Raw genomic sequence first — 27,216 nt, forward strand, 5'->3', positions numbered from 1 at the left:
CTAAATACAAGGTTAGCTAGAGCTAGAATTACTTATAGTGATATGCAAGTGTAAAGACCCATAAGGGCAACAGTCTAGGTGGTCAAGTGAGAATTGGCACTGGGATTTGAAGAACCAGGATAAACAGGATAGCTGAGGTCAGGGAGAGCAGGTAGAAGGAAGGGAAATATTTCAAAGGGAAAATCCTGGGGAAAAGATCTAGAGTCAGAAACAGGCAAGGGATTTCAGGAAGCCAATGGGAATTCAGTAACGTTAGAGCAGAATGTATATGATAGCCAAATAAGAAATGTTGATATCGAGGTCAATTTGTGTGGGCCTAGATTGGGAGTTTGTCCTTTATTCTAACGTAACAGGAGATCACTCAAGGTTCTTAACAGAGATTATTTTAAGCAGATAGAATATACTAGTTTCTTGTTGGGATGGCCCATTCCAGCTGCTACCCGGCATCCTTTCCATCCCCAACGTCTCCCTCTACAGTCTTCCTGAGAGTTGAGATGGTCACTGTCTTTCAGACCAAGATAGTTGTTAATGGGATTTCAGGAACGCGGCTGGGCTTGGATGGGAACAAGGATGGAGTCACCGGCTGGACTTGGAGAGAACGCCTTCTTCTAGGGTCCCACAGAGATGTTCCTCCTGCTTCCTAGAGAATCCAAAGACGGATGCGCGAGCCCGCTGTTGACGCACTACCGGCCGCGCCACCACTCTTCCGGTTTCAGAAGTTAAGGCCTGTATCCTGGGTCCCATACACCTGTAGGAGCGCCCGCGCCGCTTCGCGGGGAGCACCTGGATCTCACAGTGAGCGGATTGGGACCCAGGGAAGGGGAAAGAGGGGCCCCGGCGAGCTTTGGCTGGAGCGGCGGGCTGGAGGGAAGTCCCCCCGGCCTCGATCCTCCCCGAATTGCTGCCTACGGGAGCCGCCTGGACCTGGGGCACTCCTGGCGGCTCAGGCAGCCCAGCCTGCAGGCTCAGCACTGCAGACCCCAAAACCCAGCACTATGCCTGGCACAGAGGAGATGCCTAGGAAAATGGCGGAGTGAATGAATGAATGAGTGAGTGAATGATGGATGGTTATAAAGACCTAGGACCCATGTCAGGAAACGAGATCCTGGGGATCACAATTCTCGGTTCTGATACCAGTTTCTTCACCCGGCCGATCCTGTAGCTCAGAAGCTTGTTTAGAGCCTGTTTTTATAGGAGATTGCAGATACGGTAAAGCGCACTCATTGGAAGTCTTGAGACCCGAGTTACAATTCTGGAGGGAACAGAGACTGTTTCTTGATCTCTAAAGTACTAGAAGTCTGTTCCTTGCTTCTTTACAAGGCTCAGTTGACAACTTGTATGTGATAGCATGTATGCAAGCCTTAATGTCTCCCAACGAAGGGTTACTATCCATTACAGGCCAACTATTACACGGAATTCAGGGGCGAGGCTGCAGAAAGAGTGAGGTTGGAGACTGCCAAATGTAAAGATGCTTCCAGTCTTGTGTAGGGGGATATATGCATTAGCAGATTTTGGTGGTAATATTGTAAACAACATTTAGCACCCACTGTATACCAGGTACGTTTGAAGCATGTGTGCTAATTTAATCTTCACAACAGCATATTATGTATCGTTTTTAAGTGAGGGAACTGAGGTACAGAGAGAATAGAAAATTGTCCCAGGTCACATCGCTAAGTGACCTAAGGCTGCATAAGAGATAGATTAAGTGTACTGCCACAGTTTGGTTGAGTGTACTATTTGGTGCCAACATGCAGACCAAGAAAGGCTTCAGAGAGTACATTTCAATGCGGTCTCATTGGAGAGATTGTTTAAAATTCTCGAAAATCCTCATCTAGCTTGCCTAGGCTCCTTTAGCTAATTATTGAGGGGTAAAGAGGTGGCATCAGGGAAAAAGTTTACAAGGTAGAGGGAGGAAACCTGCTCTCTATTAGGTTAGCAGGATAGGGCTATTAAGAGCCTCTTTCCTTTTACCCTTCCCGATAATACCACTCTTTCCCCAGATCTGCAGAGGGATCTTTTTAGCGTCTTAAAATCACTAACAGCTAGATTATTCCACAATAGGCATTTGTAGAAGCACCTGTACATTACTTTCTGGGCAACTTACAGACCTGGGAGTCAGCAAATATGGGCCAAATTTGGTCTACCACTTTTTTTAGTAAAACTGTTTTATTAAAACACAGGCAAGCTCATTCATTTACATAGTGTCAGAAGACTGTCACTCTTGTCACCCAGGTTAGAGTGCACTGGTGCTATCACAGCTCACTGCAACCTCTGTCTCTCAGGCTCAAGTGATCCTCCCACCTCAGCCTCCCTAGTAGCTGGAACCACAAGCATGTCACATGTATGTTTTAACAAACATATTTTACATGTATGTTTTCAAATTACAAAGGCAAAATTGAATAGTTGAGACAGAGACTATGTATCCCATTTAGCCCATTAAACCTAAACAAGTTTACTTTCTGGCCTGTTACAGAAAAGGTTTGCTGACCCTTGGCATAGACAAACTGCTGACAGCTCAGATGAGCCATGATTGAAAGGATGTGGTCATCACCAAGATGTCTTTCTTTCTCTGCAGGTTTTAGTATCAATCATAATAGCATCTAACCCCTGTTGAGTGCCTGCCATCGAGTAGATATCTTTTTATCTATGTGATAAAATATGCTTTATGTGAATGCTTTATGTGAATTAACTCATCAAGGATTCACAGATTATCAGAGCTGGAATGACACATAAATATTATCTAATTTGTCACCCTTTTCAGATAAATAGCCTGTCATGTAGGCCCATTCACATGGGCTATTAGCAGAGCAGACTTTCCTGACTCCCAGTCCAATCTGCTATCATCTTGTGGGTAGGAGGCCAATACCATAGCCATTAGATCTGGCATTTTGTTTTTGTTTGTTTCTGGGTTTTTAAAAAGTAACTTTTTCTATCTATAGAAGTAATATATGTTTATTGAAGGAGAAGTAAAATATATAGAAGAGTATAAAGGACAAACTAAAGTGACCCATTAACTGACATAGAGATAAGTGTGTTAATATTGGTGGGTTTTCTTTATGTCTTTTTAAAATGTGTATGTTTTATCTGTTTATTAACAATAGTTTCTGTTTATTGAGTGCTTACTTAGTCCCAATATATGTGTGCATATTTCTTGTTTTTGTTTTAGTGTTTTGTATCTTCCTGTTTTAACATAATACATTTTCTCATGAATGTTCTTTGAAATTATGATTTTTAATACTTTTATAAACTATCTTTGCTAGTCTATCAATGTTTATTTGCCTGTTTATCTTACAATTGTAGTAATAGTTTGATCTTTGTACATACATCTCTGTGCCATTTCCGATTATACTTTTTGACTTTTTTTTTGATTACAGAAGTTATTTATTCCTATGGGAAAATTTTCAAACATTACAAAAAGGCCTTAAGGCAAAAGTTTACCATAATTTTATTCCTCAGAAATGATCACAATAAATAATTTGCTACATGTTCTTACAGATTTGTTCATTTTCTTAAAAGTAGAGCAAAATACACATAATAGAGGACATTCGGGAAAATTATTCATAATTTATTATTTTATTTCTTTATTTTTATTTCTTTATTTTTGACACAGAGTCTCACTCTGTCACTCAGGCTGGAGTGCAGTGGTGCTATCACAGCTCACTGCAACCTCTGCCTCTCAGGCTCAAGTGATCCTCCCATCTCAGCCTCCCGAGTAGCTGGAACCACAGGCATGTCACATGTATATTTTAAGAAACATATGTTTTACATTATGTTAATACTTGAAATATTACTATCCTGGGTTTTTCCCATTTATGGCATAAATATTTTCCCCAATAATCACATATTTTCATTTTTAATTATCTTTATGTCTAAATAATTTTCACCAACTAGAAGTACCATAATTTGATAATCCTCAGTGTCTACCAATAGAAAAACTTTTATTTCCATGTACGTTTCAGGGAATATTTTTACAAGTATCAGGAGAATTCTGTTTCTCTTCTCTCTGGAAAGTTACATCTTTCTGAGAAAGTTCTATTAGTAGAATTACTAGGTCAAAGAATATAGTCTTTTTTTTGAGATGGAGTGTCACTCTGTTGCCAGGCTGGAGTGCAGTGGTGCAATCTTGGCTCACTGCAACCTCCACCTCCTGGGTTCAAGCGATTACCCTGCCTCAGCCTCCCACGTAGCTGAGTAGCCAGGTAGCCACTGTGCCCAGCTAATTTTTTTGTTTTTAGTAAAGATGGGGTTTCACCATGTTGGCCAGGATGGTCTTGATGTCCTGACCTCATAATCTCGCGCCTTGTCCTCTCAAAGTGCTGGAATTACAGGTGTGAGCCACTGTTCCCAGACAGAGTATAGTCATTTCTTATGGCATACTGATGACTCTGAGGTACACTACAGGTGGTGTATATACAAAATGAGCATCCTGTTCTGAATTGCTGTATCCACAAAATGTTGATCATAACATCCCCACTATAACTGAAGCTACAACCTTCAGACCTGATGTATATTGTCAGATTAGCTCCAGAAAGATGGTACCAACTTACATTCCCACCAATGTGTTAGAAACTCTTTCCCTACACCTTTGTGAATCTTGAGTGTAGCATTAAAAATAGATTTTCCAGTTTGATGTAAAAAATGATTTTTCATTCTTTCAGCTTCCATTTCTTTGTTTACCACAAAGACGGAACTTTTAATGTGTTTATTGGCCTTTTGTAATTCTTGGTGTATTTTTTGTATGTTCCATTTTTCTCTTGGTTCATCTTTTTTTCTTACTCATTTTTAAGAAGTGTTTATTAGGTCTGTCTATCCCTTGATATATAACTGAAAAATGCTTTTTTAAAGCTTGTCTTTTAATTTTCTTTGTGTTTTGGATATACAGAGTATTGTTTTTATGTTGTCAAATTTATCAATTTTTGTCCTATCCATTTTGTATCATGCTTGAAAGTGCTAACCCTACAATGAATTATTGGTCATATTTTATTATTTTGTGGTTTTATTTTTTGTATTTAACCCTTTAATTGGTTTGGGTGTATTTTGGTGTGTGGCATGATGTAGTAGTCACACTTTTTTTTTCCAGGTAGTTAGCAATGGTGCCAACTTGATTTATGAATAATCTATCTTTGTGTGATTAGAAATGCTGTGTTTATCATATGTTAAATTATTTTTATTTACATTTCTTAGAGGTTTAGAGATCTTTTATTTAATTATTTTTAGATGGGATCTTGTTTTGTTGCCCAGGCTGGAGTGCAGTGAGGCAATCATATTAATAGCTCACTGCAGTCTCAAACTCCTGGGCTCAAGTGATCCTCCCACCTTAGTAGCTAGGACTATAGATACACACCACTACACTGAACTAATTTTTGTTTTTTTTAGAGATGCAGTTTTGCTATGTTGCCTTGGCTGGTCTCAAACTTCTGGCCTAAATTGATTGTCCCACCTTGGCCTCCTAAAGTGCTTGGATTACAAGTGTGAGCTACATCACGTTGCTGGAATTAGAGATCTTTTAATTGTTTAGACTCACTGTTAGAGTTTTCTTAGCCACATTGCTTTGAAGTTTTTATCTGTTACTCCTGTTATTTCACTTACTTTTTTTTATGTATAAAACTCTTCAGACCATACCTCTCTCCTGTCTTTCAGCTGTGTATGCACTGTTCTACTTTATATTTGGATATTTGAAACTAAATATATCTTATTCCTTTCCAGACCAGTGTACCCGTCACTAAAGGTGACTGTCATCATCCAAAACTGGCTAATTATCGTTGACTTCTCCCTCTCTCACCCATCCCACCAATATTCATTCATTCTGGTTGATTCTTTCTCTTAATCCAGTCCCCATACTAGACTACCGAAATAGCCTTACAAGGGATCTTCTGGCCTTCACCTTCACCTTGCCCTCCCCACCATTACACATACCCTCTGTGCTGTGGACAGAGGAATGTGTTTCCTTTAAACAGCAGATCTAACCATGTCATGTCTTTTATCAAACTTTTTCAAATCCCTATTGTGGCTTTCTCTTCACATTAAGGTAAAGTCTTTAAAATGGTTTTTAGGGTTCTGCTTGAACTGACTTGCCTCAAGCTTTGTGTCTCATTTCTGGTGCTTAATACTTGAGCATTACTGTGTCTCCTTTATTCCTCCAACATACTGAGCTTGATTACTTTTGTATGTTCTATTTTGTCTCTACTTTTCCCTTTCACATGTCTAAAGGGGACCCAGACTATATTAGGTCCCCTCTGCTCTACATTCAGTAGTACCCTATGCTTGCAGTTTTGTAACTCCCATATTTGAAATCATTCATTTAATGTCTTTGTCCAGCTATGACACAAGTTGGAGGCAGACAGGGTGTCTGGCTTCCTTTTCCAGTGTCTAGCACTGATTAGTCACTCAAATCCCAATCTACTTGCATAAGTCTCTGTAGGCTTGTATAGTAGCTTACAGGTCCCTTTATGTCCTTCCTGTGAATGAGAATCAGGAAAACCCAAATAGGATCTTCTTTTTTTTTTTTAATAGAGTCTCACTCTGTCACCCAGGCTGGAGTGCAATGGCACAATCTCAGCTAACTGCAACCTCTGCCTCCCAGGTTCAAGCAATTCTCCCACCTTAGCCTCCCAAGTAGCTGGGTTTACAGGCACCCACCATCATGCCTGGCCAATTTTTGTATTCTTATAGAGACAGGGTTTCCCCATGTTGGCCAGGCTGGTCTCGAACTCCTGATCCATTTGTCTCAGCCTCCCAAAGTATTGGGATTACAGATGTGAGCCACTGCTCCCAGCCAAGGATCTTCTTAAACCTTTAAAACTCAATGCAGTGGCACAGACTTCACTGAGAAGTGCACAAGACCAAGTGTATTATGTACTTGAGCAGACTTATTTTATTCTTTCATGTCTTTCAAGTTCTTGACTCTAGTAAAATCATCTCTGCATCTTCCTTTTTTCCTTGAATAATGCTGCCAGTTCTGCTTCTCACTTCAAGGTTAAATGGAGAGATGTTTTTTGAATGAACAGTTTGATATTGACATTTTTAAAAAGCGTTTAAGGAAACTGGTATTTTTGCAACCTTTTCATAAGTCAAAACTTATTTCCCAATTAAATTTATTTTTGTTTCCTTTTAACTACAGACTGTCCTCTGACACTGAGCTATACCTGAAGAAAAACTTTTTAATTGATATGACATCTTGAAGAAAGGACAATCAGTGTGTCTCTAGTTTGTATCAAGTAGATAGCATTCCCTAACACTATCTCAGCTCCTTGGCATTTGGTAGAAGTGGATAAATCAGACTTAATGCACAAGCCTTGCTATGAGGACATTTTGCTATACAGCTTCTAACTATTTAACTGACTTTTCATATAGATTATTATGTGATGGACAGCATGTACTAATTGATGTGAATATTCCTATTCATTTAATCTTTGTCATTATAAAAAGGTGATAAATAACATTCTGATTTATTTATCAAGTGCTGAAATAGTATGTTAGTCTGATGTTACCATTTTTTGGATAGCTAACAAATGTGGTTTGTGAACCTAGGAGGCCTAGGAGGCTATGAGCCAATGCTGATTTGCGGTTGCTTCCACATTGTTATCCTGAGAGGTATTGTGTGTGTTATTAGATAGTGTCCCTAGGCAACAGCTCTTTCTTTTGTTCTGTTTACTGGGACAGTAATATTCCCTTCCTCCTCCCACACCTTTTTTTCCCCATGAGCAGGGCTCCCAGTTTTCCAAACCTGAAGTGTTTTCCTATCAAAGCAACAAAACGATTTGTGGATGTTGAATATGCAAGGAGCTGAAGAAAGAGAGGTTACAAGAGAGACTTGTCCAGGTAAGTGAGCAAGAGACAAGCAGTGGGAGAAATAGCCAGCCAACAGGAAGCCTTTCGAAATTTTAGTAGAGAAGCTAGGTGAGGCTCAGGAGATAAAATAACTGTCTCTTACAGGGATGTTGGGGGCAGGGGTGGGTGAACAACTCTGGAGCCAGCTTTTCCCTAGCAATAATTTTATCATTCTCATTTCCAGCATTTTCCCGTTTACATTCTCCCATTCTTCACTCTGGATACAAACCATTCATGTTTCCTGTCTTGCCCTAATCTTAGCCTGTATGTTGATTGTTGTTTTTTGTTTATCTCCATTGTCTCATTCTCTTGCTCCTTGGGTGTCTGTAGCTGCCTCTTCTATGGGAGTTCCTTGTTAATGGTGATCACATTACCCTGATGCATATCTCTTCCACCAGTTGCTACTCTAACTTACTTGCCACACTTGCTGTTACTGGCCCTTCCTCATAGGCCATTACTGAGGTCTGCCAAAAGTTAAGGTCTTACAGTTTCAGGGGCCTTCACTCTGCCCTGTACAGGAGATATTCATTCTGCTGTTTTCTTTCAGGCTGGGTAAATAAGAACAAGCCTGTTCCAGAGCAGGAAGTCTGTAAAACTGACTCATCAGGGATAGTAGTAAAGAGTTTCCAAGGGGATGAATACCAAGATTCTACATTTGAAGAAAAATATGCATGTGAGGGCCTGAAGGAAAACTCTCCTAGAGAGATTCCTGGATCATGCCTTTTCCAGGAAGGAGGTATTGGGGCAATAACTTTCATCCACAAAGAAGCACCCCCTGCAATTATCAGTCAAGAATATAATTTAGAGAAAAGCTTGCTTCTGACCTCAAGCCTTGTTACACATCTCAGAGTTTCTACAGAAGAGAGTCTGCATCAGTGGGAAACAAGTAATATACACAGCAATGATATTTCAGACCAAAGTAAATGTCCAACTCTCTGCACACAGAAAAAATCGTGGAAATGTAATGAATGTGGAAAAACCTTTACTCAGAGCTCATCCCTTACCCAACATCAGAGAACTCATACTGGAGAGCGACCCTACGCATGTGAGAAATGTGGGAAAGCCTTTAGTCGTAGTTCATTCCTTGTTCAACATCAAAGAATTCACACTGGAGTGAAACCATATGGATGTGAGCAGTGTGGGAAAACGTTTCGATGTCGATCATTTCTTACTCAGCATCAAAGAATTCACACTGGAGAGAAACCTTATAAATGTAATGAATGTGGGAATTACTTCCGCAATCACTCACATCTCACTGAACACCAGAGAATTCACACTGGAGAGAAACCTTATAAATGTAATAGCTGTGGGAAGGCATTCAATCAGAATACACACCTTATTCATCATCAGAGAATTCACACAGGTGAGAAGCCTTACATATGCACTGAATGTGGCTCTTCTTTTCGAAAACACTCAAATCTTACACAACACCAGAGAATTCACACTGGGGAAAAACCCCATAAATGTGATGAATGTGGGAAAACTTTCCAAACAAAGGCAAACCTCTCTCAGCATCAGAGAATTCATACTGGAGAGAAACCCTATAAATGTAAAGAATGTGGCAAAGCCTTTTGTCAGAGCCCATCTCTTATTAAACACCAGCGAATTCATACTGGAGAAAAACCATATAAGTGTAAGGAATGTGGCAAAGCGTTTACTCAGAGCACCCCACTCACTAAGCATCAGAGAATACACACAGGGGAGAGACCCTACAAATGCAGTGAATGTGGTAAAGCTTTCATTCAGAGCATTTGCCTTATTCGGCATCAGAGAAGTCACACTGGAGAAAAACCCTATAAATGCAATGAATGTGGAAAGGGCTTTAATCAGAACACCTGCCTCACTCAGCATATGAGAATTCATACTGGAGAGAAGCCCTATAAATGTAAAGAATGTGGGAAAGCCTTTGCTCATAGTTCATCTCTTACTGAACATCATAGAACTCACACTGGTGAGAAGCTCTATAAATGTAGTGAGTGTGAGAAAACCTTCCGCAAGTATGCACACCTTAGTGAACATTACAGAATTCACACTGGTGAGAAGCCTTATGAGTGCATTGAGTGTGGAAAGTTCTTCAGACATAGTTCAGTCCTTTTCAGACATCAGAAACTTCATAGTGGTGAATAATACTGGCATTTAGGTTATGACAGTTTCTCTAGTGAGGATGACTGGAAATCTGACTGGGAGTAGAGGGGCAGGTAGGGATCCTGGAGGGAAGGATAAAGGAGACTTGGCTACTGCACTCTGAGAAGAATGTTTCCAGAAATGGAGGTGGGAGCTTAGGGAATGCAAAGCCTACTCCAGGTGGACATCTGGGAATACAGGGTAGAAAGAAATTCCTGTTTTTCAGATAAAGCCTGCACATTGCCACTGTCTTCCCATGTGACTCTTACAGCTTGAAGAGGCATTTGTGAAGTTAGCACTTCTGTTCCCTTTACTACACCCTGCCTCACCTTCTGACTTGTCACCCATTCTCGTTGGCTGGCAGATTGAGATGTTTTTCTTAAACACTGCCTGTCAGTGTGAAGTGGCACACTTCTGATGTAGTGCTAAGTTTAAGTAGCCTCTGGATATTTGAGGCAGCCCTGACCATGCTACCATGGGGGAGGCTCCCAGCCTGTGGAAGTGGTACCGTGAAGAGGAGACAGTAACAATTAAGAACCAAAAAAATCCATATTCATTCATCTAAAAAATGAGATATTAAGCAACAACTGGGTAGACCTCTATAGATCTGCTAGTAAAGAATTCATTATCAGGGTGAAAATCTTTCCTGATTCTTCCAAGCTTTGGGGTGACTCAGAGCTAAGAATGAAATAGGAGATCAAGTTAGAATTCATGGTGTTGGTTTATGGGAAGGCAGTCATACCTGTTCAGAGAACCAGGAATACCCAGTATCTATCTCAAAGGAATAATGTCTACCCAGGAAAGAATTGGGTCTGTGCTAGAGTGATAAGCCTCAGAACAGGAAGTCCACATGTGACTGAGCAAGTCACTTACATAGCTCTGCCTGTACTGAGGTGTACACCAGTCTATTGTCAGTTTGCCTAGGCTATTGATATACAGGGACCACAGGAGAGATACCCACTAGTACTAACAGCATCCTAATGAAACGAGACTTAGTTTGTTGGTCTTTAGGAGAAAGCATTAGTGATGAAGGAAGATACAGTTTTCAGTTGGCTGGATGTTGGGGCTGCTTAAGAAAGTGTTGGCATTTGTCATGGAATGGCTTTGGAAAGAGTTCTAAAAGAATCTTTTTCAAATCCCCGAAAATCAGGATAGCACATTTTACCACTAACTGTGACAGTATTTTATTCTTTTGAGAGAAATGACATGGTTTCCCCATTATTTCCCAAATTCCTTTCATATTCTTCACTCTTACCCAGAAATTGAGCTCCAGAAGATTGCCTTTGAGTGGTATTTAAAATAGTTTCTGAACTGTGAAGCTTATAGCATTTTTAAAATATAGCTATTAAAAACAACTAAATTAAGTTGATTCTGGAATACTTGGTTATTTGGAACTCATCATTGATTTTTTTTTTTTTTCTAGAGCAGTTGTCTTGTAGGCATTGGTTTGGGTCATGAATTACCATTAATGGGAATATGGTATAAATATTTATCTTTTTCTCTTTCTAGAAAGATTATGTTCTCAAAACCTACCACAAGGGAAGTCATAATTGATATTAATACACTATGAGTAAAAGTAACACTGTAAAAGCTTTCTAAATATGTTCGTGAAAATATTTTGTCAAAAGCAAAGTCTGTACGTATACCTCCTAGATAACAACACTGTATAATTACTGGCACATAATACATGTTTAATAAATTTTTTTTTCTTTTTTTATAGAGACGGGGTTTCACCATGGCCAGGATGGTCTCGATCTCCTGACCTCATGATCCACCCGCCTCGGCCTCCCATAGTGCTGGGATTACAGGTGTGAGCCACTGCACCTGGCCATTCAGTAAATATTTTATGAATTAATATATCAACCATTGCCCAACAGAACCTTTCTTCAAACTTCCTGATATATAGTTATAGCAATATTTGTACGCCATCTTGAGAATTATGAGTGGAGAGTAGAGAGGATAGGGAGAGTTTTCTTAAGAAAGAAATGAAAACTAAACATTTCAGGAGGCTGAGGCACAAGAATCGCTTCATCCTGGGAGGCAGAGGCCGCAGTCAGCCAAGATTGTGCCAGTGCACTCCAGCCTGGACGACAGAGTGAGACTTTCTCAAAAAAATAAAAATAAAAAATAAATTAAAAAAAATACCTGTAAGTTCTTGTGGGAAAGATTTTCTCAAATGGAGACTTGATCCTGAATTTTAAATTCTCAGACTGAGAAAATCTGACATGTTTTCACTTTCTGGGGAAACAGAAAGGTAAATAACTGGTCTTTCCACTACCCTGACCCCATATTCTCACACTTGCATTTATGTGCTCCTGATTTTCTCTCAGTTGTTGGCCCATGATGTGCCTAGTCACTCCAGCATGGCCCCAAACCTAGGCATTGCCCTCACCCTCAGTTTTCCCTCTTATTCAATCTTCATATCCATTCAACCACTGTGTCCTGTTGAAGTTATCTCCTACCTCTGGAAGCCATCTCCACTGCAATTGTTGTAGCCCAGTCCCCTTATTTTTAATTTTAATTTAAATTTTTTTGAGACGGGATATTACTCTGTTGCCCAGGCTGGAATGCAATGGCATAGTCTCTGCTCACTGCAACTCCCACCTCCCAGGCTCAAGTGATCCTTCCATTTCACCCTCCCAAGTAGCTGGGACATGTGCAACCCCCACCTCCCAGGCTCAAGCCGTCCTCCCAAGTAGCTGGGATTACAGGCATGTGCCACAATGCTTGGCTAATTTTTGTATTTTCTTGTAGAGATGGGTTTTACCATGTTGCCCAGGCTTGGCTTGGACTCCTGGGCTCAAGCAATCTGCCTGCCTCAGCCTCCCAAAGTGCTGAGATGATAGGCGTGAGCCACTGTGCCTGGACTCCCTTTTAAAAAAATTATCTAATAGTCTTGCAGTTTCTTGCCCTACTAGGCCATTTTTCACATTTCTTCTTGATCATTGTAAGCATAACTGACTGCTTTATTGTTTTCAAAATAAAGTACTAGGCCTTTAAAAAGGCATGTGAGGCCCCTAATCTGGCCCATGCCTGAATTACCATTCTCAGCTGCCATTCCTTGCCTGGCATATTCTATTCCCTAGTTCAAATTCTTGTGATTCTGCAGTATCACCTCTGGACTCTACTTGGGCATTTTTGCACATACTGTTCCTATTGCCTCAGTTCCCTTCCCTGCTTCTGCTTGCCTGGAAAACTCCCATTTGTCACTTAGGAATGTGCTCAGCAACATCTCAAAGCTGTCTCTAACCTCATGTATTTTTTACTCTGTCTTTTGTATTTTTCATCATTTTATTATGTTGCATTATAATGGTTTGTTCACACATCTTTCCCTTTTTCAGCTTTGCTAGGGAAGCAACAATGTGAAATTTGTTTACCTTTGTATCAACAGTGCCTGGTACTTAGGAGGTGCTCAGTAAGTATTTGTTGAACTCCAATGAAGAGTCAGACATTTCTGTGGCAGTCTGCAGGTTGTGACTTAGGTCCCCAGTTGTCAGCAAGAAGGAGGTGCGGTGAGTATGTGTATCCATGAAATGTCTGCCAGAAGCAAGAATTCTAAACTTTCCCTAAGATGCAGAGTGTGTGGTTGTATTAAACAGGATCCCCTAAGAAAAAGTAATATTTTTTTGTTAGAGATTTAAAAGGCCTATTACAGTTTAACAAAATGCTTTCAATTATATTGATGTCAGGGTCAACAGGATGAGGAAAATGCATGCAGCTTCAGAGGCATATCTGTGTCAATTAGAATATCTATTAAATAATAAGCAGGAACTGAAGAGCAATGCTGGCCTAGCAGGAGAGCATCTGGAGCTTACAAATCCCAAAGTTGGCCAGGCATGGTGGCTCACACCTGTAATCTTAACTACTCAGGAGTCTAAGGTGGGAGGATTGACTCAGGCCAGAGTTTGAGAGCATCCCATGAAACATAGCAAGACCTTGTCTCTACAAAAAAAAAAAAAAAAAAGCAGGTATGGTGGTGCATGCCTGTAGTCCTCACTATTCTGGACGCTGAACCTGAGGTGGAAGGATCACTTGAATCCAGGTGTTTGGAGCTTCAGTGAGCTAGGATCATGCCACTGCACTTCAGCCTGTGTGTCAGAGAGAGACTTCCTTAAAAAAAAAAAAAGTTCCAAAGTGGAAGCACTTCCTGAGCTTCTGGGCTCTGGGATGATAAAGAATTTGTTTTGCTTTTTCTTGGTACACCGAAATTTAATTCATGACTTCAGAAGGACACAGCAGGGATGACGCCACATCAGATCCTCAGAACAAAAGAGAAAAGATATGATTTGGGTTGCTCAAGACCACATTACCAGTGTCAGATGAGGTTTAAACTACAGTGTCCTTGTACTTCATTCATTTTTCTCTTTGTTGGTCATACCTCTGTTCCATATGTCTCTTTATTTTTTATAGAATTGACCACTTTTTTTTTTTTTTTTTGAGATGGTCTCACTCTGTTACCCAGGCTGGAGTGCAGTGGCATGATCCTAGCTCACTGCAGCCTAGACGTCCCAGGCTTAAGCGATCCTCTCACCTCAGCCTCCCAAGTATTTGGGTCTACAGGCATGAGCTACCATGCCTGGCTAATTTTTTAAAAGTTTATTTTCTTTTAATATCTGTATCTATAGCAAAAACCTACAGAGAGGTTCTTGCTATGTTACCCAGGCTCATCTCAAACTCCTGCCCTCAGGTGATCCTCTTACCTCGGACTCTCATAGTGCTTAGATTACAGGCCTGAGCCACAGCATCCAGCCTAGAATTGACCACTTAGTACCGAGATCAGCTCAGTTATGGAGACCCCAAACCAGTGGCACTGAAGGAATTAAGAAACAAACACAAAGATACAGTGCAAAGTGGGATCAGGAGGCTAACAGCATTCTGAGCTGAGAGCCTTGAACAGACTCTGATCCACATATTTATTCTCTGTCAAACAGGTGATTAATGAGCAGTTGTTCTGTGTTTTCTCACAGCACATGAGCATTCTCCACAAGGGAGCAATGGGGGCAGGGTCACGTATCCTGTGTTTAAAGAATTGGCTTAACCATCATATGATATGCATACATTTTCCACTACTTCAAAATGCCCTGAGTGGTTTTCCGCTTGGGGGCCAGCTTGGTTTTCCTTGCTGTCGTTCTCAGTAAAAATATAATCTGTCACACACATTAGGACTTGTCCCAGCAACCTAGTACTCCAATTTTTCCCCATCCTGAGGATGTGAGGAGCTCACTTGTATAAGATTTTTGTTATCAGAATCTCAGACTTCCCTGAGTGTGAGGGTGACAAGTAAGTTGATTATACATTTTGGCCCCTACTTTCTACATAAGGCAGAAACCTAATCTTGACCATATGTGGCATTAGTTTCATTTATTTCGTCCACTGGCCACATAAGGGCTAAGGTTATTTTAGTTTCATGGAATGTTTTTGGTGTCCATCCCTACCATTCATTTTCCACCTCATCGAAAGAAGCTCAGCCCAAACTATTAAAGTCCAGATTAGTGTTTCTAGTTACTTGTTCTACCTAGGGCACCTCACTCCAGACTTAATCTCTTCCACACACTATAGCCTGCCGATTTGGAGATTCTTTGAACCCTAATGTTTGGGGAATAAATAATTGGACCTAGGCTCTCTGGCTTGTGGCTTGTGGGATGTTAGGGCTAGAGGGAAGAACTTGCTCTCTGATTCCAAACAAGTGCTGAGAATATGACACCCAGAAAGTCAAGGAAACTTAACATTATTGATACATGGCATGTCAACTGACAGTTTTACAAAGGGTCACTTTTTAGCCAAAGATAGTGATGGCCTATCTGTGGCACCATCATTCCTGATTTGTGTCCGAAAAGGACTCAATTTTGGGAAAACAGCCATCTAGAGATTGGAATGGATAGGTTTTTTTTTTAGATGGAATCTCGCTCTGTTGCCCAGGTTGGAGTGCAGTGGTGTAATCTTGGCTCACTGCAACCTCTGCCTCCTGGGTTCAAGCAATTCTGCTGCCTCTGCCTCCTGAGTAGCTGAGATTACAGGTGCGTGCCACCATGCCTGGCTAATTTTTGTATTTTTAGTAGAGATGATGTTTCACCATGCTGGTCAGGCTGGTCTCAAATTCCTGACCTCGTGGTCTGCCTGCTTTGGCCTCCCAAAGTGCTGGGATTATAGGTGTGAGCCACTGTGCCTGGTCTGGAATGGATAATTTCTCTGCTGCGTCTCATTTACTCAGGAAGTGTTCACTACTATATGCTGCACACTAGGGATATGATGGTATGCACACAACCCCATTGTCCTGAGCTTGCAGATCAGAAGGAATGCTTGGAAGTGAATAAGGTACTCTCTGCTCATGCCTTCATCTCTGGACTCTACCCATCAAGATGAGCCCATGTGTGCAAATATTTCCTGAATTAGGGCCAGCAAGATCTGAAGTTTTGTAGAAAGGGATTGGTATGCTACCTTCAGGTCTTGAAAAGTCACTGAAGCCAAGGCCGAACAATAGGGACTGGAGCTGGGATTTGACAAACAGATCATAGTCCTAACATTCACCAAAGATTTAAAAAATACTAGATGTTCTTACTAATTCACATTTTTTTTTTTGAGACGGAGTTTTGCTCTTGTTACCCAGGCTGGAGTGCAATGGCGCGATCTCGGCTCACCGCAACCTCCGCCTCCTGGGTTCAGGCAATTCTCCTGCCTCAGCCTCCTGAGTAGCTGGGATTACAGGCAGGCGCCACCGTGCCCAGCTAATTTTTTATTAACCTCATTTAATCCTCACAACAACCCTATGAAATTTGGTACCATTATTATACCCAATAAGTGAGGAAACAGGCACAGAGGTAAAGTTGCAAAGTTCAAACACCGAAAATCGGGGATTCAAGCCCAAAGCAGAGAGGTTTTTTGTTTTTGTTTTTTGAGACAGTCTCACTCTTGTCACCCAGGATGGATGGCATGATCTCAGCTCACTGCAACCTTCACTTCCCAGGTTCAGGTGATTCTCCTGCCTCAGCCTCCCAAGTAGCTGGGACTACAGGCATACATCATGCCCGGCTAATTTTGTATTTTTAGGAGAGATGGTTTCGCCATGTTGGCCAGGCTGGTCTCGAACTCCTGACCTCAGGTGAACCGCCTGCTTCAGCCTCCCAAAGTGTTGGGATTACAGGCGTGAGCCACCGCGCCTGGCCTGTAGAGCTCTTCTTTTGGCCACTTGAACAAACATTCTGGGTCAGTAAAGTGTCAGGGATTCCTGTGACAAGGTCAGTTTTCTTCCAGGTGAGGATGTGTGAGGAAGGTGGAAGCCAGTTTTGTGAAAGCCAGTTTTGTGAAAGCCTTGAGAATCCCCAACGGACAGTAACATAGGAAGCTAAATGCAGCGGACTTGCAGGTGGACTGATGCACAGTAAGAGCTCCTTGTGGTCGACCCTCCTGACTTCCATTCCGTTTCCCGATGCTGGAAGACGCCCGTCAGGTGGGCTCGCAGGCTGTTTCTAGCGCCGGTCTTCCCCGGCGCAGGACCAAAATCCTCCGCTTTCCGGCGGAGAGGAACCACAGAGAGGAAGCCGCTCCCGCCTTCCTAGAGAGGAGACGGTAACCGTTATTGGCCGAGAGGCGCGGACTGTTGACGTCACGCCAGCGTGGGGCGTCAGGGACTTGCTCCAGTCCGCCCGGCAGCATCCAGAGACCTGAGTGTTGCTAGGTGCAGGAGGGGAGCGCCGCAGGAAGCGCACGGTGAGCGGTTTCTGCTGTGCCCGGCTGCTGTGGGTAGATTCCAGCGCCTCCCTAGGGACGCAGGGCGTCTTCCATCCCGGAGGGCCTTTGGAGCAGAGGCTGGGGGCCTGGGGCAAGCTTGCCATGAAGAAAGGAGAGGTTGTTCAAGAGCCCTAGGCTGGGAGTCGGGGGACCTGGGTTCGATTTGTACATCCTTGAGCAAGTCAGTGAACTTCTGGGCACTTTACTTTTCTGATTTCCAGAAGTGAAAACTGTTTCCTGCCTTGCCATTTCCAAAAGTTATGCGGGTTGACATAAGTATATGCAAGAGTTATCACCTTCCCTTCATTATTTATTCTTCTTTAACAGCAACAAATTAGGTACTGTATGAAGACTTGTACTAGACACTATAATAATACTTTAACAGCAGGCATTATTTAATGCTTACCAGCTAGCATTCTTCTAAAAAGTTGCCATGGAGTTACCCACTCATTCGTCACCACAACCCTGAAAGTACTTATTGTTATCGTCTCCATTTAACCGTTGAAAAGCGGGAGCAAAAAAACATTAGGTAACTTGTTCAAAGTCCTAGCCCCAGAACCCATGCCATACTTGTATGTTTGGTGGAGGAAGATAATATAATCAGAGTAGAAAATCCTACAGTAGAAACATGTAAAATTCTTTGAGAATGTAGAGAAGACAGTGCCTTGGAAAAGTTAAGAAAAATTTCCCACAAGGAAGAGGTGTCGAGGTTTACATTTGAGCTAAATATTAAAGGTTAAATATACAAGCTTGAAAATAATCGGTGCCTTATTTGATCAAACGGGGAAAAAAAGAGAAGTTTGAAAATAATTAAACAGTTTGTTCAGTGTCAGTTAAAATATGCGAGTGGATTGGGATATATTAGACAGGAAACAAGGTTCCTGCCTTTGAATACAGTGTTCTTTACATTAGGAGGGGTTCTTGAAACCTTTTCCTTATGAGGGGTCCTTAACATCTTGCAGCAGATGGTCCTCACACAAAGGCAATCCTCTTATTTTCCAGAAATTCCCCCAATTCTAATTATAGGAGGATAACTGACAGTAAGTTTCCCTGCTGTTGATTCAGCCGGTTCTAAACAAGACCCACTCACCTCACTGCTAGCTCATTTAGTACTTTTCAAATGATGAATAAATAGACTCAATCAAGGATGGACTGGAAGGGCTTGGTTTGAGGTTTTTGCTCTTTTCCCATCTGTATATAGAATCAAAGCACTGCAGAATGTTGATACTAGAAGAAGCTTTCAATATTTTCTAGATTTTCACCTTTATTTAACAAATAAGAAATGGATGAGAGTGAGTGACCTGCTTCAGATTTCTGAACAAATTAGTAACAGCTGAGACTAGAATTCACACCTCTTGACTGAGTCCATTTCTGGTCCTACTGCCTTCTACTGTAGTCCTGCAGTCTTTGACTTTTGAAATCAATGGCTTTTCCAGTAGGCTTTGGGGAGCCTTTGGGCTCCAAGCTGATGTCCTATAAAGAAATACTTACTCCAGATGCTTAGTCCTTAGAAGGACCTGCCCTCTTTCTTTGTGCATTGCCGCATCTCCCTGAAGTCTACCCACTCACTAATTTTTGTCGTTGGTGATACTCCTCTAGGATAATAATGATATTCTTTCATTTAAACTTACAATGGTCATTTGGTTACAGATGGGATGTTCTTGAGTTACCCTGAATCCAGAATGTATAGGAAGTAGGCTGGCAATTTATTAGTGGTTCTTTTTCCTTCTTCAGTGCCTCAAATTCCTGCCTTTCCTCAAGAGAAGAGCCCCAAGGAGAAAAGCCAGTATTACTTGTGCTCCTAACAACCTGTCTCTTGGTAAGTTAACTCTAACTAGAGAGCCCTGGATGGTGGTGGTTGTGAGACTGCTATCAGAAGTGATGGCAGACCTGTAGTGGGACCCACCAATGTCTACTATATGTGGACCCAGCAGACTGAAAATGCAGAACCACCCAGAAATTGATACCATTTTACTCAAATCAGTGAGAGTGGCCCACTGTGGAAAAGGCTATGGAATAATTGGTTATAGGACAGGTCTGAGAGTGCACTGAGTTCTTAAGGGTACCTGAACTCAAGACTGCAGTCATCTGGTAGCACATCTTTAAACCACTTATTGAACTGCTAAGTATGATGCCTTAATGGTGTAGTGATTGAATCTAATAATATGGGTAGTAAATTATTGGAAGACCCTTTGCAAATATGATTAGGCATTTTCCCAGAGAATATGGAATGGGCTTCTGGCTGTGTTTAGAACAAGAGCTTAAGTTATTGCAACTGACATTGTCACTGGCCATCAAAAGGCAATGTGGAGCCTGAGTGTCGGTCAAACTCAGTAAAATAGTACTGGATAAATTGTATTCTTAGGTTATGGGAACTCTGTGAAGAGAATATGACTGTGTCCTGAAGAATTTGGTCTAGTTTGATATGTATGTATAATATATATACACATAAGTATGTATATATATTTATGCATCAGGAGATACCTAGAAGAAAGTCCATCAAAATACTAACTATTTTCTGTGGGTGGGTTTCAAATGATTTCCACTTTGGAGTAGCTGACCATTTAATAGAATGAGCACACATTCTTTGTATGATAAGTAAAAAACCTTTTTATTTTGAAAAAATAAGAGTAGAGGAATTAAAAATGTGGTTAGGTTTTGGTTTTATATCTAGTTGCTTAAACCAACTTGAGTTTGTTTTTGTATATAGCATATTCATGCTGTAAGTTAATACATCAGATAGAGATAGATAGGTTTAGGTAAGATAGTCAACATATTTAACAAACAGTATGGTACAGGCATTGCCCAGGCCCATCTCTGGCCATGAACAATTTGTACAGATAAACCAGTGTGTATCAGTTGACTCTCAGCCCCAGTAGACCCATATGTACCAACATGAAGTGATCTCTAAGAAACATTTTTTAGTGGGGGAAAAAAGCAAATTGCAGAGCAGAACCTGTAGAACAATTTCATTTATGTAAAGAGAATCAAATGGTATATGTGTGTAGGAAAATATGAAGAAAAAAGGACTGAAAAAAGATAATTCAAACTTGATAATCTATGGGGAAAATAATACAATTTTTTGGTTAGGGTGTGGTAATGGTAGCTATATGCTTGTTTAACAACATTTTTCTTTTAGAGATGGGGTCTTGCTCTGTGTCCCAGGCTGGAGTGCAGTGGCATGCTCATGGTTCACTGCAGCCTCAACATCCTAGGCTCAAGTGATTTTCCCACCTCAGCCTACGGAGTAGCTGGGACTACAGGTGCACGTGACCACGCCCAGCTAATTTTTTTATTTTTTGTAGAGACAGCATCTCACTATGTTGTCCAGGCTGCTCTTAAACTCCTGTCCTCAAGTGATCCTCCTGCCTCAGCCTCTCTCTCTTTTTTTTTTTTTTAAAGACGGGGTTTCACCATGTTGGTCAGGCTGGTCTTGAACTCCCGACCTCAGGTGATCTGCCCACCTTGGCCTCCAAAGTGCTTGGATTACAGGCATGAGCCACTACACCCGGCCCTGCCTCAGCCTCTCAAAGTGTTGAGATTATAGGTGCAAGCCATGATGCCTGGCCTATATTATATGCTTCTATATTATCTAAATATTTTAAAGTGAGGTTATATATGTGTAATTTACATGATTAGAAAACTAAGATAAAAATCGGCCTCAGAAAATAAGAATGTGTTAGTGTCCAGCACCACCTAGGGAAGAGGTTGCTCTGATGTGCAGCACCTGAATATTCATTCTTTAATTCTGTGTGGCTTATTTAGGGCACCAGGGTTTCAAAATTTGATGATAATTTAATTATGATCAATTAAGTAATTTATTCTTTCTCCAGTTCTTTACTTCCCAAAGAGTGCCCTGATGACAATGATTAGGTTCCCAGACAGTTTTTCTAAAGTCCAGAGAATGTGTTAACCAGCTCTATATTGAGCATAAAAATTTTTCCTTGTAAATAAGTAAAGTCACTTTATATTCTATCTCATTCTCCTTATAAATCTGATTAATATACTTCAGATTCTGAAGTATTTCTTTGGCTACCAAGGTGAGGGCTAGCTCCTGGACCATGATGCTGTAGTCAAGTTACTGTCCAATTAAAGCTTCTTCTTTAAGGACCACTTTTCTCTAATTTTCCTGAAACAAAACAGCGATATCTTATTCTCTTTACGTAAGCAGGACTTTAGTTTTCAAACCCATATGTTTCCAGTTGGACCTAGAGAGAGAACTATAGATGGTGAATGTTTTGTAGAGAAAGAGAGATCCAAAGCAACACCTGGAAAGGTGACTGAATAAAGAAGGATTGGTGAGATAGGCCTAGTGAAAGTTACAGCCTGGATCACATTTGAAGTCTTAGAAGGGAAACTCTTTGATTATCACTAATAGGCAACCTAAGAAAATTGAATATTATTCCTCTGTTTTTTTGAGTAGGGACTGTAAGTGGACAATAAGTTTCCCAAACACTTAATTTTCCCAAGTCTAGGATACTTATTCCTTTCACATTTTCCAGTTATTTATGACTGTGGATGGATGCAAATATGGATGATCCCAAATTACCTGGGTTAGTTTTTAGTATTTGATTGTTTCAGAATCAATCATAATAGGGAATTTTATAGAATTCCTAAGACCTGTCACTACTTAATCTCTTTCTTCAGAAAGGCTGGTCATCAGGGGTTCACTTTTGGAGAAATTGAGAAAGCATGCTGAACAAGGAAGAGGAAGGGAAATCCTTCAGGGATGAAGGAGAGGATAGCAATGCATGTGTGTTAGCACACACAAACAGTAACCTTTCCTAGGAGAACAGTATTACTGTATGAATTTGGTGTTATAAGCAGCATGAATTCCAGCCAAATATCACTCAAAATGAAACATCGGAGAGTTAACATGCAGAAGAAACCTTCAAAGTGTAGTGAATGTGGAAAGTTCTTTACTCAGAGATCATCTCTTACCCAGCACCAGAGGATTCACAGAGGAGAGAAGCCCTATGTGTGCAGTGAATGTGGAACTTGTTTCCGCAGACAGTCAAATCTTACTCAACATCTGCGAATTCATACGGGAGAGAAACCTTATAAATGTAATGAATGTGAGAAAGCCTTTCAAACAAAAGCAGTTCTTGTTCAGCATCTGAGAATTCATACTGGAGAGAAACCCTATAAATGCAGTGAATGTGGAAAAGCCTTTTGTCAGAGCCCATCCCTTATTAAACATCAGCGAATTCATACTGGAGAGAAACCTTATAAATGCACAGAATGTGGCAAAGCCTTCAGTCAGAGCATATGCCTTACTCGTCATCAGAGGAGTCATTCTGGAGATAAACCTTTTAAGTGTAATGAATGTGGGAAAGCTTTTAATCAGAGTGCATGCCTCATGCAGCATCAGAGAATTCATTCAGGAGAGAAGCCCTATACATGCAGTCAATGTGGTAAAGCCTTCACTCAGAACTCTTCTCTTGTTGAACATGAAAGGACTCACACTGGAGAGAAACTTTTTAAGTGTAGTGAGTGTGAAAAAACTTTCCGCAAACAAGCACACCTTAGTGAGCATTACAAAATTCATACTGGAGAAAAACCTTATGAATGTGTTGGATGTGGGAAATCCTTTAGACACAGTTCAGCACTTCTTCGACATCAGAGGCTTCATGTTGGAGAGTAAAATTTGGAATATAATGAGTGTGGAAAGATTTGTATGAAAGCATCTGTTTTTTTCTCCTAAATTCCTGGGACTGTAAGAGTCAATCTGCAGCTAATATGAATATTTTATATTTTGAACAAGAAGTGTTGTGTCCTAATGTGTCCTAATCTGGAGTTTGATGCCTTATCTGCTGCTCAATGGGTGTAACCTTATCCCCTCTGAGCCTCAGTTTCCCTGTCCCCCCAGTAGAAAAATGGGGATATTTCCTAGGGTTGTGTTGAGAATAAAATGAGTTCTGTGTGACAGTTAACTGCCATTAATTAGCTGTTCTAAAAGTTTATTTAAAATATTAAAATCTGACTGACAAATCAGCATTGTTGTTTGGTTCCATAATATATTATTTCTTAAGGACATTTTTGTAATTGGGCTGTGATTTCATAATTAATCTACAGAAGTCTATTTAAACTGTATGTCTAGGTTTAAATAGGATAATATAATGTAGACTGGTTTAACCTTGAGAAATTTCAGATTTAATAAGAGAAAATAAGGTACCGATTGAGATTTAAGTGGACATTTTGATGTGTGCTTCTGGATACCCTCAAGATCTTCATTTAGATTTTGATACTTTTTATTACTAGGTTTAATTTGACTTTAAGCTCCAAGTTTTACTTTTGCATTAAAAGGAAAGCCTCTCTGACATTAACTAAATAAAACCTCAAGTTGTGGGACTTCTGTGTGTGTTTAGGGTTGGCAGCAGATGATTAGGAGAAGGCATATGACAGTAGAGAGGACTGGAATATAGAGGAGAATATAAGCATGTAGATGAGGATGGGGCTGTATTTGTTTTGAGTTCTAGGAGCAGAGCACCAAATGTAGTCTCTTAAGGGAAGATGTGGTTGGAAGATATTAAGATCCCAGGTTCCAGCAAGCTATGCCACTGACTGACAACTAGCCACTTGTCAAAGGAAGGAGAGAACAGTGTTTTGGGGAAGTTGATGGGTTGGAGTGCCTAATTAAAAGACTGGCTCATTAAAAGCCATAAAAAAGCAAAGAAAGGATACTTTTTATGGTGCATTAGGCTGTGCTAGGCTCTTTAATGTAAACAAGCACCTCTAATGCTAAAAGCATCCTTGCAAGAAAGGTAGGAGTTACTATTCACATCCTATAGTCAAAAAAAAAGAGTTTGACTTCCTCAAAGTCAAACACATAATGTCAGAGTTGAATCTCAAATATGTATCTTATTATCAAAAGTGTAGTTCTGGTTTCTATAATACCAAAGTCACATGCAGGTAATTTCCTACCATTAAACCTTGCTATTAATGTGAGATGCTAAATTTGTCAAAACCATTCTTAAAAAGTAAAGATTTATTTTTTTCAACTTAATGTATGCTTATTGAAATACACTGATAAAATCAGAGAAATGAAAAAAATTAAAATTGCGTACTTTCAGCAAATAGTCACCTTAGTGTATTTATTCTAGCCTTTCTTTTCTGCATAGCTCTTTTTGCTTCCCTTTTAAAAATAATTATAATTGTACTATATTAGAGTACTATAGCCTGCTTTTTAACATAACAATGTAGCAGTATGTTAGACTTTCTATAAACTTTATTTTAATGGTTGCCCAACATTTCATTGGTCTCTTCATAATTTTTTGACCTGTTCCCCATCTGTGTGATATTTATATTAATTTTTTTTTTATAAATCAGAGAATCTGCTAATGGTGGTGCCTGTCATGGTGTGAGTTCCCATTAGTAATAATAATTTGGCAGTGAAATAGCTTTGTATATAACATTTTTACCATTTAAAAATTATTTCCTGAGGATTTTCAGAGGGTTTAATCTTTTTACTTATTTATTATTTTATATATTTATTTTTTTGAGACAGAGTCTCACTCTGTTGCCCAGGCTGGAGGGCAGTGGTGCAATCTTGGCTCACTGCAACATTTGCCTCCCGGGTTCAAGTGATTCTCCTGCCTCAGCCTCCTGAGTAGCTGGGTATACAAGCACATGCCACCATGCATGGCTACTTTTTGTATATTTAGTAGAGACAGGGTTTCACGATGTTGGTCAGGCTGGTCTCAAACTCCTGACCTCGTGATCTGCCCACCTTGGTTTCCCAAAGTGCTGCGATTACAGGCGTAAGCCACCACACCTGGCCTTACTTATTTTTAAAATTTCATTCATCTTTTTGACTTGATAATACAAGCTTATGACTTAAAATTCTAAAAGTACAAAAAGTTAAACAGTGAAAAGTCTTCCAGTCAGCCACCCACTTGTCCCCTCATTCTGTCATAGACAACCAATTTTATGTTTGTTGTTTTTCTTACAAATATAAGTATAATTAAGCAAACATCTTTCTCTTAAGACTGTTTTTAGAGCAGTTTTGAATGTATAGTGAAATTGAGTAGAAAGTAGAAAGTTCTCATATATCCCCTGCCCCAAGACACGCATAGTCTACCTGTTAGCATCCTCCACCAGAGTGGTGCAACCTACTTTTACACATTATCACCCAAAGTTATAGTTTACATTAGGGTGCACTCTTGATTTTGTATATTCTATGGATTTTGACATATAGAATGATACGCATGCATCCATTATAGTTTCATAAAGAGTTGTTTCACTTCCCTAAAAATGCTCTGTGTTCTGCCTATCCCTCCCTCCGTGCTAACCCATGCAACCACTGATTTTTTTTTTTCTTTTGAGATGGAGTCTGGGTCTGTCACCCAGGCTGGAGTGAAGTGGCACAATCTTGGCTCACTGCAACCTCCGCCTCCTGGGTTCAAGCGATTCTCCTGCCTCAACCTCCTGAGTTGCTGGGACTACAGGCACGTGCCACCACAACTGGCCAATTTTTTTATTTTCAGCAAAGACGGGGTTTCACGTTGTTAGCCCGGATGGTCTCGATCTCCTGACCTCATAATCCACTCATCTCTGCCTCCCAAACCACTGATTTTTTTACTGTCTCCGTACTTTTGCCTATTCCAGAATGTCATATAGTTGCAACCATTAAGTATGTAGTATTTTCAGGTTGCCTTTTTTCACTTAATAGTATGCATTTAAGGTTCTCCCATGTCTTTTCATGGCTGGTTAGCTCATTTCTTTTTAGTGCTGAATAATATTCCATTGTATGTGTAAGGCTGGTTGCCTCTCCGGGAGCCAAATAGACACACCCATCCCTCTCCGCGCCTGATAACGACGTCATCATTCCGAACACATTACTCAGCATCTGGCCTCTCCGTGCGGGCTCCCCACACCCACCTATGCATTCTGCACTCAACCCCGCCAAAATTTAGAAATCCCGCCAAAGACTTGCCCAACAGCAGCTCACCGCGGACATCCTCAGCCAGTCGACCCACCAATAGCCCCGCCTGGCTACCAATAGCGGCTCACCCCATCGGCGCCCTGTCTCCCCATAACCAATGAGACTGTCTTCTGTTTCCCTGATAACCAATCAACTACCTCCACTCCCTATAAAACTCCATGCCCTGAGAAGCCCAGCGCGACTTCTCTGGCCCCTTCCCGGACCATAGAACCTCGCCCGAGAGCTGAATAAATTGGATTTTCATTTTCTTATACTGGCCTCAGTTTCCTCATTTTGACTCGGCAATATACCTTACAGTACGGATGTACTATATTTACCCATTCATTGACTGAAGAACATGTTGGTTGCTTCCATCTTTTGTCATTTATAAATAAAGCTGCTGTAAATATTTACTTGAAGTTTTTGTGTGGACATATGTTTTCAGCTCATTTTCATAAATTACTAAGGAGTGAAATTGCTGGATTATATTGTAAGAGTATGTTTAGCTTTGTAAGAAACTGTCAGAATGTCTGCAAAATGGCTGTACCATTTTGAATTCCCATCAATGATGAAGTAGAGTTCCTGTTGCTCCACATCCTTGCCACATTTTG

General features: G+C 40.7%; 2 protein-coding genes across 4 annotated transcripts; both read left to right on the plus strand.

Annotated features, from left to right (window-relative positions):
* Nucleotides 1–637: 637 nt before the first annotated feature.
* ZNF502 (zinc finger protein 502) lies at nucleotides 638–11,323 on the plus strand. 2 transcript variants are annotated; one of them, XM_012470748.2, is made up of 3 exons: nucleotides 638–795; nucleotides 7,708–7,821; nucleotides 8,378–11,323. In XM_012470748.2, the coding sequence occupies exons 2-3, from the start codon at nucleotides 7,767–7,769 to the stop codon at nucleotides 9,955–9,957; spliced, it is 1,635 nt and encodes a 544-aa protein (XP_012326171.2). In that variant the 5' UTR covers nucleotides 638–795; nucleotides 7,708–7,766; the 3' UTR covers nucleotides 9,958–11,323. The 2 variants fall into 2 exon arrangements, with proteins under 2 accessions (XP_012326171.2, XP_012326172.2); XM_012470749.2 differs by lacking the exon at nucleotides 638–795 and adding an exon at nucleotides 7,574–7,593.
* Nucleotides 1,029–27,007, plus strand: ZNF501 (zinc finger protein 501). 2 transcript variants are annotated; one of them, XM_012470752.2, is made up of 3 exons: nucleotides 1,029–1,209; nucleotides 19,417–19,501; nucleotides 22,330–27,007. In XM_012470752.2, exon 3 carries the CDS (start codon nucleotides 22,511–22,513, stop codon nucleotides 23,324–23,326), a length of 816 nt encoding a protein of 271 aa, XP_012326175.1. In that variant the 5' UTR covers nucleotides 1,029–1,209; nucleotides 19,417–19,501; nucleotides 22,330–22,510; the 3' UTR covers nucleotides 23,327–27,007. The 2 variants fall into 2 exon arrangements, with proteins under 2 accessions (XP_012326175.1, XP_012326174.1); XM_012470751.3 differs by lacking the exon at nucleotides 1,029–1,209 and having other exon boundaries at nucleotides 17,688–19,501.
* The last annotated feature ends 209 nt before the right edge of the window (nucleotides 27,008–27,216 follow it).

The sequence above is a fragment of the Aotus nancymaae genome, unplaced genomic scaffold (assembly GCF_030222135.1).
Source record: "Aotus nancymaae isolate 86718 unplaced genomic scaffold, 86718_ANA_hifiasm-v0.15.2.pri h1tg000067l, whole genome shotgun sequence".
Classification (NCBI taxonomy): Eukaryota; Metazoa; Chordata; class Mammalia; order Primates; family Aotidae; genus Aotus; species Aotus nancymaae.

Excerpts from the sequence above, each read along its gene's own strand:
- ZNF501 (XM_012470752.2), top strand. The coding sequence starts at position 22,511 with ATGAATTCCAGCCAAATATCACTCAAAATGAAACATCGGAGAGTTAAC.
- ZNF502 (XM_012470748.2), top strand. The coding sequence starts at position 7,767 with ATGTTGAATATGCAAGGAGCTGAAGAAAGAGAGGTTACAAGAGAGACT. Across the intron at positions 7,822-8,377 it reads TACAAGAGAGACTTGTCCAG|GCTGGGTAAATAAGAACAAG; the intron begins GTAAGTGAGCAA and ends GTTTTCTTTCAG.